Below are 16,883 nucleotides of genomic sequence, written 5' to 3'. Positions count from 1 at the left end.
GTCTTCCACTTGTCCTTGTTTTTTTGCGTTCTTTTTTTTATTTTGGTGATGTTGAACCAACTAGGCCAACAAAGTATTTTGCTATAGCGTCCTTGCCATCGGCCATCCACGATCGGCCAACCGCTCACAGGGACGTCTTTAGTGAGATAACTTCTGCTCTCATCGATATAAATAAGAGCAGTGTCAGAATATTAACCCTTACGGTGCTGATTGAGGAGCGTGACTGCTAGGCTTCCACCGCCCTTTTTACGCACCATCGAACTTGTCACTCGCTCCTGACAATGTTAGTCACGGCCGGACTGGAAGCGCGCGTTCTTTTTCTCTTCTTACGGTCTTTGCAATCGCCCGGGAGTCAATGGCATTTTTTCTCCGTATTTAGTTCACTTGCTTTCCACCAGAGGCGCAACCACCTCACCCCCCTTCACCTCTCTCGGAGAGTCCCTTCGAGCTGCTTTGCGCTGGTGTTGGAGCTTTCTTTGCCCTTGGACAACTACAGTCCATATGTAGAGGGAATGACACGCTTGATGCAATGGCTGTCACAGCAGCCCTTGATCACATTGTTAAAGAAAAGGCCCCTTCTAAGCAAATACAGATGTCAGACACTGATTCTGAGCAGTTGGCAGCGGCTGTGCCTAACTCGGTTACCACTGACCTGAAAAAACTAAAAGAGCCTTGCGCTCCATCTCCATCCGTGACATACTCTCGTCTGGTGTACGTCGGTGGCTATCTGGTGAAACTCATTAGTGAGTTTGGGTGCGACGCCCGTGTTATGCTATTGACTACGAGTAACAGAGGTGATCCTCTCTTCGTCTTATTGCAAGACCAGGATAAAAGCAGACTTCATTATCCAAATCCTAGGTTCCTCGCACTTCTGGACAGCATTGTTGCTTTTTTTTAAAGGCTGTTGAGCACCTTCTACGTACAAAAGTGCACGAAGTTCTGCAACTACTCATTGCACCCTATCTTGAAGACGCGCCAGTCCTAAGTTGCCCAGAGGGCATTAACAACAGTCACTTAAAGCGCTTGGCTGGATTAATTTGCAGCAAGTTCCTCAGAATATTTCTGACTAACCATGCAAAGGCGGTCACGAAGAGAAATAAAAAAAATCAGCTGGATATGTGCACAAGCCTTCGAGGAGGCACTTTAAGCTGTAGTAAGCACTGTGCGAAAAGTGTACAAACTACTGCACCCTCGTATAGAGCAGCTGACCGACTTCATGTGCGGCCTATGAAATGAAGATGCAGACCACGGCAATAAATAGATTGGGCGTGCTTCTAGTTCACGAGAGTGTACAAATTAATATCAATTAAAGTTCCTCCACTTAAAAGGGGTCCATCCTCTTGTTCTTGAGTTGCAACAGAAGTCCTGAAGGTAAAGACGAGTAGAGTTTTTCCGCAATTGCAATCGCTGTCTCTACTTACTACTTTTTACTCCCGAATCTCTCGGAGATGTGCGTCAAATATTCACGGTTTTGGGCTCATCAGAAGCGCATTTGATAGTGGCTGAGGGTTTAAACGTAAGGATCAGGCGTCAAAGGCTATAAAAATCTCGGCCGCAAGTTGCGACAGCGCTGAGATACACTGTCAGACGCGCTCCGTGCACACGGCAAAGGGTAGCCCAGAAGTGAGGTGACAGCGCCCCCCGCGAATTGCGGCGGGAGGTGGCGATTGTCCCAATTGCCAAAGCCGTAAGAAAAGAAAGAGAGCGCGCTCTTCCAGTCCGGCCGTGTGCTATTGGGCAATTGCCACCTCCCGCTACGATTCGCGGGGGACGGTGTCACCTTACCCCTGGGCTACCCTTTGCCGTTTGCTCAGAGCGCGTCTGACAGTAGACAGTTTTAATATAACGTTGCTGGCTCTTGCGTACGCAATACGCAATAGTATAGCGTACGCTAAAAATGACCTGCTCGGACCGAATTTAGTTGTACGATATGTTTTCGAGTGAACACCGAGCGATTTTGGTTAAATTTGCTAGAGCTGTAGAATTCCGTTTGCTTATAGCGCAACCATGCTCCTGGAAAGAAATATTGAAAAAGAAAAAGTGTCCACTCATTTTATTTCAGATTATACCAAGCCACAGCTGCCTCGTCAAGCGCGCTTTTCTGCGGGGTACAGAGGCGAGGAGTACGAGGCGTCGCCAAATTCGATCACGGAGCCTCCGTCAGGCGTCCCGTGGAAACGGCACCTTTCATCAATGCTATCGCGGAATGAAATTCATGACCCTGATGTCTAGGGCATAGCGAGAACTTCGACGATTTCTTTTAGAGTCGTTCGTCCGTCGGCGATGAACTGTGGGAATAGGCTTAGCGTTGAGCAGATCGCAGCGTCGACGCACACTGCGAGCGGCGAACATTTCCACTGTGCACTCCGTCAGCTGCAGGGCGATCTGATTCGACCGCCCCCTACAAAAATATGTATGGACGTCCTATGTCCATACTTTTGCCGTTCTATTACCCCTTTGTCCATCCTATGGATTCCCGTAGACAGTTCTTAGACCGTCTATGTACCGCTGGTTTACCACAGAATGGACACAAGAACGCTATAGAGATCTTCGCGAAAGAAAAAGTTTTTCATTCCTTCCTATTTCCGTTCTATGGTCCTGGTGAGTCTATGGACATCCTATTGCCTCTCTATGGTGTGGGCTATATATTGGTACATTAATAAAGTGATGCCGGGTAGACGTTTTCTTTAGGTGTAGCGAGGTGTCCGAGTTAAAGTGTTCTTAATTAAGTTCCGGGTATCAATATGTTACATTGATGTCTGGAGGCATATCCAACCTTAGGGCATATTCATTGTGGAGATGGAAGTGTTTAGTAGGTGCCGGAATAATGTTTTTACTCTCTCAGTGGGAGGTAGATATATGTGGGTCGCTGCGGACCCGTAGATATTCGCAACTTTCACAACCCATAGGGGGCGCACTGGTGCCTATTAAAATTGCGGTCATCTGGATGATCGTCGTAAAACAGCGGTATACTAGGCTGGGTCTGCGCGCGACGCGTAAGTAATCCTAGTTATGCTGTATACGCGCAGTATCAAAACCTTACTTCATGTTTTTTTTTGTTTTTTTCACGTTAGGAAAGTGTAGGCAAGACATTTTATTATGAGGCCAATCATCCAAGAGCTAGGGAGTGCGATTCTCACACCGCGGTATCACCATCGCTTAAAGTGGCTTCTCTACGGACCCCGTAGGGACTCCGTGCAGACCCTGTATGGCTTCTCTGCAGACTCTATAAGGAGCCCGTGTAGACCCTGTGTGGCTTCCCTGTGGACCCTGTATGGCTTCCCTGTGAACCCCGTACGTACTCCCTATAGACCTTGCATGGCTTCTTTGCAGACCCCTAAGGACCCTGCACTCTTTAAAATGACTTTTACAGAGCACGTTTTTGCGTAAAAACAAATGGGAAAAAGCTCTTTTTGTAGAAACCTTTATTGGAGATAGTACAAAATGACAAGGGCGTGATGTTTGCATACACTTTTAGCTTACAGTGTTTTGCGGCACAATTAATATATTTTTTTTACAGCCATGCCTCACCGGCGACTTCAGGTAGCGCGTCCCGACTTGGGTGCGTCCTAACTTTGGTTGCAATTCGCGGCGCGTCCGCCTGGGAGACGGGGGTTGGCATCCCCTCTTCTACCGTATATGTTTCGGCGCCAAACTGGCCGATTAAAGCCAAAGCAGAAGAGTCGCATGCTGTCGAATATCGATAGTTCCAAACCAGCACACGCGTTCGTGCAGTTATCCGAGTGACCGCTGCAGGTGGAATGGTGGCGTTGCGATCGCAATTAGTTCGGCTTTCGAGTACAGATCGGTGCCGCTTTTTCAGAGCGAGCTCTTTAGCGTTTCCCAACTGACTTGCTCTAGAAACGTTGGTCGGTGCTGACCCCGTAGCAGACCCCCTGCAGACTGAGTGGCTTCTCTGCGGACCCTGTATGGACTCCCTGTAGACCTTGTATGGCTTCTCTGCAGAGCCCATTAGGACCCTGTGTAGACTTTGTACGGCTTCCCTGGGGACTCCCTAGGGACTCCTTGTAGACTTCGTCTGGGTTTTCTGCAGACATCCTATAGACACCGTAGAGACCCTGTGTAGAGACCCTAAAATGTCCCTATGGACTCTATATGGCGTCTTACCATAGAGAGGGTATAGGATGACCACACATCATCCATAGAATAGGACGTCCATAGAACGTCCGTTGGCCAATATTCTATAGGGCAGCCATAGGACGACTTCACGGAGGCAACAGAGGTCGTGGTCTCCCTATAGACGTCTTTTGTTCTGCCTATGCACGCTGCTCTATAGAACGTCCTAGAAGTGTCCATACATATTTTTATAGGGGCGGTAGGTCCCAGGAAAAAATCGCCGAGCTGAACACCACGCAATTTAACGTAACACAGAACTTCGAAAACACCACGTCGCCCTGCTGCGCCAGTCGAGGCAACCACCATCCTGAAACTGGCGCTCTCGTTGGGTCCGAGATCTCTCTAGAGTGTCCCGCAAGGCCCGCTAGCCAGCAACGCAAAATCCCGAGCGTTGCGTGTGCGTACGCAATACGCTAGCCCTTCTATTGCGTTCTGCTCATGCGCACTCACGGCCCGCAATCTCCTTGCGTACGCAGAGCTATAGCGTATGGTCCACTAAAAGTATCTCAGCGTTGTCGCAAATTGCGGAAGAGATTTTCGGAGCCTTTGACACCTCATCCTTACGTTTAGACCCTCGGCCACTGCCTAATGCGCTTCTGATGAGCCCAAAACGGGGAATATTTGACAAACATCTCCGAGAGATTCGAAAGTAAAAAGTAGTAAGTTGAGACAGCAAATGCGATTGCGGAAACACTATACTCGTCTTTACCTCCAGGACTTTAGATGCAACTCAAGAACAGGAGGAGATGGGCCCCTTCTACGTGGAAGAACTTTAAATGATAAATAATTCATACACTCTCGTGAAATGTAAGCAGGCCCAATCTATCTATTGTCGTGGTTTGCATCATCGTTTCATAGGCCGCACATGAAGTCAGTCAGCTGCTCTAGATGAGGGTGTAATAGTCTATACAATTTTCGCTCAGTGCATATTACAGGTTAAAGTGCTTCCTCGAGGGCTTGTGCACATATCCCGCTGATTTTTCGTTTCTGTCCGTGACCGTCTTTGCATTGTTAATCGGAAGTATTCTGAGGAACCGTTGCCAAAACAACTTACGAAGCTCGAACACCAGCGCAAATAGCTGGAAGAGACTCCCCGAGTGGGGTGAAGTGGGGTGAGGTGGTTGCGCCCCTGGTGGCAAGCAAGTGAACTACATACGGAGAAAAAACGCCATTGACTCCCGGGCAATTTCAAAGGCCGTAAGAAGAGAAAGAAAGCGCGCACTTCCAGTCCGGCCGTGTGTTAGTCTTGATGTTAGGAATAGGAACCATAAGAGGGCGCCACCGAAACATCTCGTCGCCAATGGGCAAATTTCGCTTGTAATTTATTTTTCTTTTTGTCGTATCTTTGTTTTGCCCTTTGGTGGGCGTTGCGAAGCCGCAATTTTGCAGTAGAGAGCAACATCAGCAGTCGGGCGGGGTGGAGGGGGGGGGGGGGGGTTGGGGGGATTAGCGGCCGAGTGGTCTAGCGCACGCCAGCTAGGAACACGTCGAGCGGAAGCTCGCGCTGCAGAACCCAGGATCCTGGGCTCAATCCCCACTCCTGCCCGTCTTGATTTGGATGAGCATCGTACCGGCGTGCAGCCATGCATCACTACTCCGTGGTGCACGTTAAAGACCGGGCCCCAGGCTAGCAGTTGTACGGCACTGGCTAAAATTCTCATCTACAGCTTGGAGACTCGTCGCACGTTGAGGCCGACCAAGTTCTAGGCTGTATAAACATACATACAACAAAGATTTTTTTTTTCTCAGCAATCGGGCTGCTTTGTATGTGCGCGTGACCCGCAGTTCTTGCGTAAGAACACTCCGCCCCATGGCTGAAGGCCAGTAATAAAACTCGTCTTCGTCTCAAGATACCGTCTCGCAGTCCCATTATGCAGCATTGCGACAGATGTGGGATGTCGTACACGATGAACCTATCATAAGACCTCTTCACGAAGCACGGCCACGCGCAGCGATGAACCAGACGTCGGTAAGCGACTTAGCATTCGGAGGTGTTTCGGTTCGGAAACAGAACACCATCTATAACACCTTTTTTTCATACAACCACCAGAAGCCTTCTGCTTTTCTTCGCCAAAGGAGTGACCAAAGTGGAAAAAAAAAGCTTCGAAAGTCTCTAGACCGCCTCCGGACTCCATACCAAGCTTGAGCCACACCAAATAGATGCCTTACTGCACTTCATGTGAGACCAAGCCGAGGACGTCTTTAGCTTGTTTCAGTTTTCGGTGGAGGAAGATAAGAAGTTCGAAGTCTCCATGGCGCGCTTCGACAAGTGCTTCATACCGCAACCGAACGTCAGCTTCGAACAGCCTTGTTTCACCACAATAGTCCAGGAGGATGGCAAATGCGCTGAAGGCATTGGCACTGCGCTTCACGGACTTTAAAGTCTTGTGAGTACGTTAGGCTCCGAAAGGATTTGGTGAGAAATCGGCTACTAGTCGAAATCAAAGATATGGAACTCTCCGCACGACTGGAACTTAGAGGTGCAATAAAGACATTTCTGAGATCGTCTCTTGGTGATAACTCATTCTATGGGATCTTAGCATTCTAGAAATATAAACATTATGCTTGGGCGACATGTATTACCCTACTAAAAATGTGATATAAATACGTTCTGCGTTCCTGTCTGAGCGGAAAAATCTGGAGCACCCAATACACGGATCTCACCAGCTATTCTCCATTTCACCTTATTTTGTACCGCAGCGAAGGCTAGAAGCGCGAGCTCATAGCGTTGGTACCTGCCCTTAATGCGTGGGAGCTTGTGCCAACCAGATGTGCCCTAAACACGGTGGCACTAGAGCAAGGAGCTCGCGCTTGTAGCCTTCCCTGCTGTACGACTCAAGGTGAAACAGAGTTAGTTTGAGTACGCCACCGCTGCGGACATGCATCGCGGGAGCTGTAGTCTTTCTGCATGCGCGAGAACCCTGCTGGAGGTCTGCGCGAGCAGAGCACGGGGCGGCATGAGCTCTCAAGTGAATTGGCGTCTGCCTCCTACGAAATACTGTTATGGCGGCATCACGCATGCGTGGAACGCCTGGTGAGATCGGTTTATTCAGCGAATGCGGGCGTGTCAGCCAATCGGAAGAGGAGGCGCCACCAGTGCCTCCTATTGGATTCTTAGATCCAGATTTTTCCGCTCAGAAAGGGGCGTGGTCCTTTCTATAACTTCTTTAGTAATGAAATAGACGTCTCACAAGCATAATTTGTGGATTTCTGGGATGCTTGATGGCCCGTAAAATAAGCCACCACCAAGAATAGACGATCTCAAAGACGTCTTCAGTGCACCTTTAACGCTGATCTCACTGTTCAGAAAATCGCATGAGTCGGTTAAACAGGTTAAATGCGTGCGCCAGCAACAAGCGGAACTCAGCCCTGGCAAGTTGACAGTCAACGAAATTGACTCAGAACGTCGACAAAGGGGAAAAAAATGAAAGGCGTTTACAAATCTTTGTAACGCGAAACTAGAGCACAGCCCTTGAGGACGAGGAGGGGAGGGCACGGAGGATCTGGATATACCCCTCCTTTTTCGTACCCTCCCCTCCTTCTCCCCTTCTCCTCTCATTTTCCTCCTCCCCTTTCCTCCTCCTTTCCACTCCTCCTCATCCTCCTCTTTTTTCCCTCCTCCACCCTACTCCCGCTAAATTTGTTCATGGGTGCAATAATCCACGTGACATCATGTTCCCCTCTAAATTTAGCGGGAAAAATGACCCCCTATGACTTCGTGTCGCGTCATCCATGAACAAATTCGTTTCTGTGCTAGATTTAGCGGGAAAATGAACGTCACGTGATCACAACACCAATTTCCTTTCCTTCTAAATTTAACGGGGTGGTTACGCCGGCGGCGACGCCAACGTCCAATGTACGTCGACGTCACCGTCGTTGATCCAGGTCGCGACGGCGACACCGTGAAATGCGGAAACGTGTGCCGAAGAGCTACGTTCTAAAACAACGTTTCGAAAAGCGTCCGGCGAAGTCAACGCAGTCGAACCATGATCGACCGCACGCAGAACCGAAGCTACTTTTCAATAAAAGTAGCTTCGCTTCTGTTGTCCATCTTTTCAATAAAAGCTTGGACAATTCTCGCCACATTGCTGTCCTCCACAAGCAGGACTTCTCGTTGAACACCGCGAGGAGGTCTGTCCTTCACTTTTCCAGCATTTGTCGTTCCCTTTATCGCCGGGCTGCTTTTATTGCGCGAGGATGAGTTATCCTGCACTTCCTCTGATTCTCCTTGTTCCGAAGTTGTGACGTTTTCTGCGCTTAGTTTGCAAACAGTCTGACTGCAGTCATCCACTGTTTCTGCACGTGTCCTGTTCACTATGTCCTGCTGTTTTCCATCCTTCCTGAGCAACAGCAAGTCTTTGTACTGTGACAAAATCGCAAGGTCCTCCGGATCCTCCTTTCTTCTATTGTCAACGGCGTCACGTTCACTGTTCTTTTCACCATTCACTACAGTTGTAGTCAAACTAACCCCATCAAGAAGGCTGTCCAAGGCTTTTTGAAGCTCTTCCACCCGTTGTTCTAATTCGGCCGCTCGGTCCTGAAGTTTTCAGATTGTGGTCGTTTCATATGGTTCACCAGGAGGAGTTGCATCCTCTAACCTCTGGATAATCACGTTCACACTGTCTGCCAGCCTATCCCTCCTTGTCCTGTGTGACTTGTGTATCTCATCTATGGCCTTGCATGTTCTGCAAACGAAATGAGCATCTTCACTCTCTTCATGAGTTTCAAACTCTGTCTCTGAAATGTAGGCCCACCTGCCACAGCTTATGAGGGGATCCTCTTTCGTCGCACCTTTCGGCCCATTTAGTTGTGAAGCCTGCTTGGGAATCACGTCATTCAGTCAACGCTGCGTCACCTCGACCATCACCCGTTCTAAAGTAGATGGAAGCGGTCTGTCCTGAATCCCAGCAGAGGTAGAAATTGTCTCTAGGGGTGTTACAAACGCTCCCTCAAAGTCATTCAGCATGCTAGCACCAGCTTTGCCGTCGGTTGAGGTAGGTAGAAGGCCCACCGGCAGCACCGCATCTGCGAGCAGCTCGCCGTCGCTGTCCCGTGATGTCTCCTCCCACTGCACAGCTGTTAGCAGATCGTTGGAGACTTCTGTGGCGGCTTGTAGTCGCTCTAATAGCAAGTTCTGAGAACCAACCGTTGAAAGTCCTTTTGCTTTAAGCTTCTGTTTCAGATCTGCGACCTTCATATTACATATGCGGCGCTTAAATATGGTGATGATGATGATGATGATGATGGTTTGCGGCTGTTCCCTTTTGAATCGGGCGGTCCCGTAGAATTCGGAACCTAGCCAGTGGGAATTCGGTTATCCCCGTTGGTGAACTAGCATCCACCAGTTCTCTAATCTTCGATTCGTGGCTTCCACCTGCTCACGCCACCCTCCGTTGGTTCTCGGTGTAGCGTCGGTGTTGTTGTTGCCGTTAGCCCCACCCGCAGAGTCTGCCACTGAGCTGGAAGCAGACCCAAAGCCGAGTGCCTCTGCCAGTGCGAGCTCCCGGGTTGCCTGTCCACACTCCGCCGGTTGAACTGGTTGCAGACCGGTGCACGACAGCACAATGTGTTCAATTGTCTCATCCGCCTGACCACACACATGGCATGCTGCAGATTCCACCGTCTGGTCGAAGCGACGGCGATACATCTGCGTTCGCAGCCCTCCTGCGCGTGACTCAAAGAGGAGCCGGCTGCCCAGGCTGTTGTCGTATAGCCTAGTCTCTGCCGAAATGTTGTGCTTATATCGATTGTACATATATAGCGTCGACTTGGACTTCGCCGTTTCTGCCCACCGAGCTGCCTCCTCCTCTCTCACCCTGTTTCGAATCTCCATTTCCCACTTCCTGTCTGATGTAATAGTTACAGTGGTTGAAAAGAAGCCGTATTTCTTCTCTAACTGATACAGCCGCTTCCTCCAGCCAGTCTGCATTCCCGTGAGATATGTGTAGACGAAGAGTCTCTTGGCCCGCCGGCCGCGGTCCATGAGACGGAGACGACTGTCGTAGGTTATCTTGCTGGTCGCCTCCCTGGCCTCAAACGACGACCACCCAAGATCTCCCTGGACCGCTTCGGTGGCCACCATTCCGTGACAGCCCAGAGCCTGCCTCCCGACCTCTCGTTGACGACGTTCCACTACTTCCCGCACTGTGCCAGGGACACAAAGAACCGCGTTGGCGAAGGTTAGTCCAGGCACCACAAACGCCTTCCAGAGTTCGCGAGTCACCAGAAAACGATTGCAACTCCAAAGATTACGTTTTCGGAGTACATTCGTACCTCGCACGGCTGCCTGTCGGAAGTGGGTGTAATGATCGGACAAGTACTCCGGCTTGTTGGCCAGTACAACTCCCAGGTATTTGTACGACTCCTGTACCTGTGCTTGCTCGCCGTTCAGCACCAGACTGTTTTAATTTAGCCTCATCGGACCCGGCTAATTGAAGGACTGCCGACTTTTAGGCGTTGAAACGAAGGCCCAACGTAGCCGCCTCCGTCTCACATATACATATTAAACGCTGCAGGTCCTCCACCGTCTCCACCGTCAATAAAATATCGTCCGCATAGGTGAGGCCCGGCAGCATCCACCTCACCTCTGCGCCTCCTTCCACGTGTGTCAGGGAAAAACCCACCTCCGACTGGATCAGGCGTTCCTCCAACCCTGACACATACAGGATATAAAGAAGCGGGGAGAGTGGGCACCCCTGTCGGAGACCCCTCGTCACTGTGACTTGCTCTGAGTCGACTCCCTTCAGTTGCGTCATTACTGTATTGCGTGAGTAGGCGCAGTATGACAGATAGCCACCGATGAGGAAGGTGGAGCTCCTCCAAACGTCGCACGAGTTGAGCGTGCGGCACACTGTCATATGCTTTCGCCACATCTAGAAAGCAGCACAGCAGTCTTCTTTCCTGTTTTCGGGCAATTTCAATACACTGCGTGAGGGTGAACAGGTTGTCTTCCAACCTTCGACCCCTCCGAAATCCGCCCTGAAGTTCGGTGAGCAGTTCGTTCTCTTCAGCCCATGCTGCCATATGTTCCTTGATAATGTGGGCGAAGGTGCGGTATACCGTATAGGTCACGGTCAGGGGCCGATAATCCTTGAGGAACTGTTTGTCGCCCCCTCTCTTCGGGATCAGAACCACGCGGCCGACCCTCCAGTCTTGGGGCACAGGTTCCTCTCCCCTTAAGATTGCTCCAAAAATATCCGCCAGCTGCTCCACTCCATCTTTTCCCAAGGACTTGAGAACGCTCGCCGGGACCCCGTCCAATCCCTTGGAAGTAGCCCCTTTCAAGCGAGCCAGTGCACGCACAACCATCACTCGGCCGATGTCCCCCTCTTGGTTGGAGTCCGATTGATCCGGGGCAAGTCGGCCTTGTGGTGTGGACACCTCCTCAAAAGCAAACGTCTCCGTCAGGTACTTGGTGAGGTGGGTTCCAAGGTCTTCTGGCGGATTCCCCGTGCTCCCGTCAATTATGGTAACATCTTCGTCCTTTCCCTCCAGCGATCCAAGGTACTTCCAGAACTTCCTCGCTGCGTCCCTTCCGCTAGATCTAATATCTCGGACGGTCTCCAGATCCGCTGTTCTCATCTTCTCTTGGGTTAGTCGTTTAGCATAGCACTTGTAGTCGTGGTACATGGTCCATCTTCTAGCAACCTCACTCCCAGATTCAGTTCGGAGCGATTGTCGATGTTCCCTGTTGGCTTTCTGTCTAGCCAGTATAGCTTCTTTAACCTCTCTGTCCCACCACCTCTTCCTCACTCTCCGTCCACAAGGCTGCCTGGATGCATGTTGCTTGATGAGACGCTTGAGCTTTGTGATGTACTGTCTGTAACCAGACGCTTGTATCCTTATGTTGCTTCTTTCAAATTTCTTCGTGTCCCTTTCCACCTCCTTCTGAGCCAGATGTGTTCGTCTCTTGTACTGAGGACGGGTTTTCGCCTTTGTCCATATGTTTTTACTGAAGTCCAGTCGCAGGCAATTGTGGTCGCTGCCGACGCTGTGCTCGCCTTCCTCGTCGATGGAAACACCAACTAGGCTCTTACCAAGGCGCGAAGACACCAACGCGTAATCTATGCAGGTTCTGCTTCCTCTGGCACACCACGTGTATTGACCCTTGCATGATGCCCGTAAGTTAACAAGTTCAAGTTGAAACTCGTCTGCTAGATTCAGTAGCCGACGCCAGTTAGCATCTTCCCATCCGTCAAGTTCATGGAGATGGCCGTTAAAGTCCCCCATGATCAAGACCTTTCTGCCTTTCTCCAGTGCCTTAATATCTTTGGTGACACACGCAATAGTAGCTTCGTTCTCTTCGTCGCGCGCACTCCCCACCGAGAGGTAGACAATACACAGAGACACTTGGGTTTGAAGCAACTCTCCCTCCACCCAGATGTGATCTCTGCACTCGTCGAGCGTCCTGAGCCACAATGTCGTGTCCCGCCATAGAACCCCAACACCAACACCTCTTCGTTGACCCTCTTGGCGGTTGCACCCAGCCCAGTGCCAACCCGGGCGCACCGGGGGCTCCTCTAGGTCTCTAAGGTGCGTTTCGGCCACCCCAAAGATGGCCATTCCTTCAGACTCCAACTGGTTAAAGAGTTCCTCCCACTTTTGCTCCCGTCGTGCTCCTTGCAGGTTGAGAAACCCTACTGTCACTGTCATGCTCCTGTAATGCTTCTTCCGTTTCCTCCTCGCAGCTCCACGTTTCAATGCGCCTTTGTTGGAGCCGCGTTGCCGCTTTACTACTTCATGGGTACATGAACCCCGATGCCCAGCTGCTGGCGCACCATCTCCGCTACCAGGCCGCTGAGGCACAAAGGAGGCATTGCTGGATGGCTCATGTGCATAGGGTGTCGGACAAGCGGCGGCGGGTACACGGGGGTTCGTCCATACTGGACTGGCGTCAGTTCTGCAGTGATGTCCTCGCGGTGATATTGAAGAGTTGGGTCTTCTTGGATCCTCCTGGAAGCGTCTCCCATTGAAAGGCCGATTCCGGTCGGATGCCGCATCAGCCCCGGGTGGACCCAACCCCGCGCTGGGTACGCCGATGCTCCTCCCCTCATCGACGGTTGCCAACCACTGTGGGCATGCCGCTCCTGCATGGTGGTCCCCTGTGGCGTGGATTGGTCTTTCTCTTCTCCACCCTGTTGGCGTCGGACGTATGCTCCCTGCGACAGTCGTTGTTGCCACAGCTCTCCGCACGGCACGTGACCCACTAGCAGTGGGGCAGTCCTGGTCTGCCCACACTCTGTGCCAGCTGTCTGGTTCATGGGTTCGTGTATTGGCCGTTGTTGGGCAGGATTTACAAGTCCACCCTGCTCGCGGACCTGTTGTGCCTTCATTCGTCTGTCCTCTCCTTGCCTGCCTAAAAAACGGTTGGCGAGTCCTACTAAGCGGCCAGTCACCATGTTGATGCCTTGGTTGCTGTACCGGAGCCCGTCCTTTTCCATAAAACCGTCATTTACCAAATTCCTGCTCAGGTCCACGTACTTGGCATGGATCTTCTTGCACATTTTTCTAAGCCTAGAGTTCAGCATCATAGCCGCTGCTTGGGTCTCCTTTCCTCTGCTCGTGACTTCGGGGACAGAACAGACTGTCAGGGCAACTTCTCTGAAGCACCACTTCTTCTACAAGGATTCTACTATGTTGTCTGGCTGCTGCCCTTGTAACAGGTCCTGCATTCCAACGTGCAATATATACATCCTGGGGATTCTCCGCGCCGTCGCTTCGTAGTCTGCAATCATCCTGTGCGCTATTTCGACCGTCGCCTTTCGGTTGAGTAGGACGTCGAAGTTTTGATCGCCACCCATCTGTTCGGAGAAAGCCGGGGCAATCCTCCCAACGTTACTGTCTCCTACGATCAGGACCTCTTTCTTCACTCCCCATGGCGGTCGCACCAATGACTTAGCACTAACCTTGCTTTTTGCGGGAGTACTGGTGTCCTTCTCCTCTGGACCCTCAACCCTGTTGTCATCTGAACCTGCTAGTAGCTTGACGGAATCGACCAGCTAGCTTATCATCGTCTACCGTGCTCAAGGGACTTCCACTCTCTTTTTTTTCGATCGTCGGTGCGCCCCGCCGCTGGTCTTGTGCTCTGTTGCAGCCCTCCGACTTCCTGCTCTCTCCCACCCAGCCACTTCCCCTTGAGCAGCCTTCCAGTGTGTCGGCCAAGCATTCCTGTTTGTCATGGTTGTTATCAACAGCTTCATGTGGGACACTCGGCCGATTTTTTTCTTCCGTAGGCGGTGCATTTTCTCGTCCTCTAGACGGTGGTCCTTCGTGCTCTGGTGCGTTTCTTTGGCCTGGTACCTTCACAAGCATCCCCGACCATTCTTTCTCTAGCACTTCGCATCGAGCGAGCAGTTCCTTCAACGCTTCCCTTTCTGCCGCATTTTCTCTCCGTTCCCGCTCAGCACTTCCCATCATCTGGAGCAGTTGGTCGACCTTGTTTTTATCAAGCCCTGCTTGCTGTAAGCGCTCTGTTAGGCTAGTCACCTGGATCTCAAGTTCTTCGATCTTCTTCCGATGAGCTGACAATGACGCTTCCATATACAGGGTGTCACAAATGAAAATTTACACGGTCTTTTTTACCGCAAAAATAAACTAGGCATCGCCGAACGCTCATTCTCCGCCCAAAGGTAGAGCTCGAGGTCACAACCAGATGCCAAAGTTTCAGCCCGATCCGATTACTTAATCAAAAGTTATAACTGATTTTCTGAAAATTTCAATGGGAAAATGGAGCCCATTTTTGCTCGTTTTCGGTTTCTGGTGCCATAGAGCCCCATGTGTTCGAAAACTCCGTCGGCCACCATTTTCCCATTGAAATTTTCAGAAAATCACTTATAACTTTCGATTAAGTTATCGGATCGGGCTGAAACTTTGGCATCTGGTTGTGACCTCTAGCTCTACCTTTGGGCGGAGAATGAGCGTTCGGCGATGCCTAGTTTATTTTTGCGGTAAAAAAGACCGTGTAAATTTTCTTTTGTGACACCCTGTAGTTGCAGATCTTGCACCTCTCAATGGAGCTCTCATTTGACGCCATATTTGTCGTCGCATAGTCTTCAAGGGCCAACCTCCCACAGTTCTGGGATAGGACAAAACCTTCACCCACCTCAGACGGGCCTTATGTGCTCCCGGCGTCACAGTCCTGACGCCTGATTTCCGGGAACCCGGCGATCTGTACTGTGTCCAGGAGCGTTCCACTAGGCGAAAACTGTTCAGTTGTCTGGGATTCCAGCCCATCCTGGAGCCCTTTGGGATCAAATGTGGTCCCCGTTGCGGGAGACTCATCAGCACAGTCAACATACTCTTCGGCATCGTCCTGGCTCGCTGTTGGAGGAATCAGCTGTCGCCCAGAGAACACTTCATCCTCCTGGGCCGCTGCGGTGCTTGCCAGGAGTTCCTCGGAGGAAACACCAGACTGTAGATCCAACAGGATATTCTTGGGAGCGTCCCCGATGGCTTGTAAACGTTCTATGAGTTCGGTTTTGTTCCCGGCAGTAGAAAGTCCACGTGCCTTGAGCTCCTTTTTGAGATCCTGAACCTTCATGCTCGCCATGTTGCGACCATGTTGCGACGCAATGGCACCGCATATGTAAGCGCCCTCTCTCCACCGGTCAGGTAACTACTGAGATAAAAAGGTCAATGAATAGCGACTGTTTTCGCGCACCAGTTCCCCGAGCCGCCACCAGTCGGCGTGACCTATCTCGTGGACAGCTGCTGTGGTCCCGAAAGTTTTGAAGTTGAGGGAACTTCAAACGGCGATAGGGCGGAAAAACTTGCCAGGCAACTGCCCAAGAATCACCCAATGATGTGCGACTGCGAACATTCCCTGGATGTTCTGAATGTTGAAGGAACGTTAAAACACCATTGCGGCCGTTCTAGGAACGTTCGTATGCGAAAATTTCCTGCAAGGTAAGCTGCTCAACATTCTAGCAACGTTCATTGGCGAACATTCGTATGCACAATGTTCTCGGAACGTTCCCCTTCGAACATTCATATGCGCAACATTCTCTGGACGTTCGCTTGCGAACATTTCTAGAATTTTCGCAGGTGGAGCCAACTTTACCGAGCTCTCACGCAACCTGTGGTTGGAAACACCATCCATTATATTGCACTTTGTGCGAAAAATATACAAATTAAGGGGAGTTTCTGGAAACTTAGCATAAGGGATCAGTTTTACCTTATATGAGTCTACCGAGGAGTGCGATATAAGGTGTAGGAGAAAAGCAATGGTTTTTAAAACTTGATAATGAACTTGGCACTCACTGCGTATGTAGAGGTGCAGTCTTGAATGGACCACATTTTTAGTATGTGGAGTGTAAAACTTTGAAAAAAAAAAGGTATCTCCCATTTGAATCTGGGATTCTATGTGTATCTGTTCTTAATCTCGGAGGGAGTTATCGGTTATGCATACAGCACTTTTTTAATGAAAGAAGTTGACAAGTGACAGTGAGGAGTAAACGTTTATTAGTACGTGCTCAGGCTGGTGCGCTGGAAAAACGGTTGGCTTGTGCTTGCGCCTTTTAAAAATCTGTTTCGGTTAATAAATATCGCCATGTGAGGAGCTTCATCATATCCATATATGTAGTGTGGCTCATTAAGGCTGCAGCCTAGGCAAGCCATAGTTGTGGGATCTTTGTTAATAGTTCTCAGAGAATATTTCCTGAATGTTGTGACGTACCGACGCCACGTTCTGGGGAGATTGAAAGGATGTCCCTGCATATATTTGCAACATGCGCAGTAAGTTACAGAAG

At 50.5% G+C, this 16,883-nt stretch overlaps 1 protein-coding gene across 1 annotated transcript; it reads right to left on the bottom strand.

Moving 5' to 3' along the window:
* Positions 1-15,250: 15,250 nt before the first annotated feature.
* LOC120840033 (myocardin-related transcription factor A-like) lies at positions 15,251-15,685 on the bottom strand. Its single transcript, XM_040210460.1, has one exon. It carries the CDS (start codon positions 15,683-15,685, stop codon positions 15,251-15,253), a length of 435 nt encoding a protein of 144 aa, XP_040066394.1.
* Positions 15,686-16,883: the final 1,198 nt, after the last annotated feature.

Source organism: Ixodes scapularis, unplaced genomic scaffold (assembly GCF_016920785.2).
Source record: "Ixodes scapularis isolate PalLabHiFi unplaced genomic scaffold, ASM1692078v2 PGA_scaffold6__148_contigs__length_123643588, whole genome shotgun sequence".
NCBI classification, from domain to species: Eukaryota; Metazoa; Arthropoda; class Arachnida; order Ixodida; family Ixodidae; genus Ixodes; species Ixodes scapularis.
The sequence above is the reverse complement of the archived record's forward strand: the minus strand, read 5'-3'. Positions and strand labels throughout refer to the sequence as shown.

Bases quoted from the DNA above. Each gene is read 5' to 3' on its own strand.
- LOC120840033 (XM_040210460.1), bottom strand. From the start codon at position 15,685: ATGGCGAGCATGAAGGTTCAGGATCTCAAAAAGGAGCTCAAGGCACGT.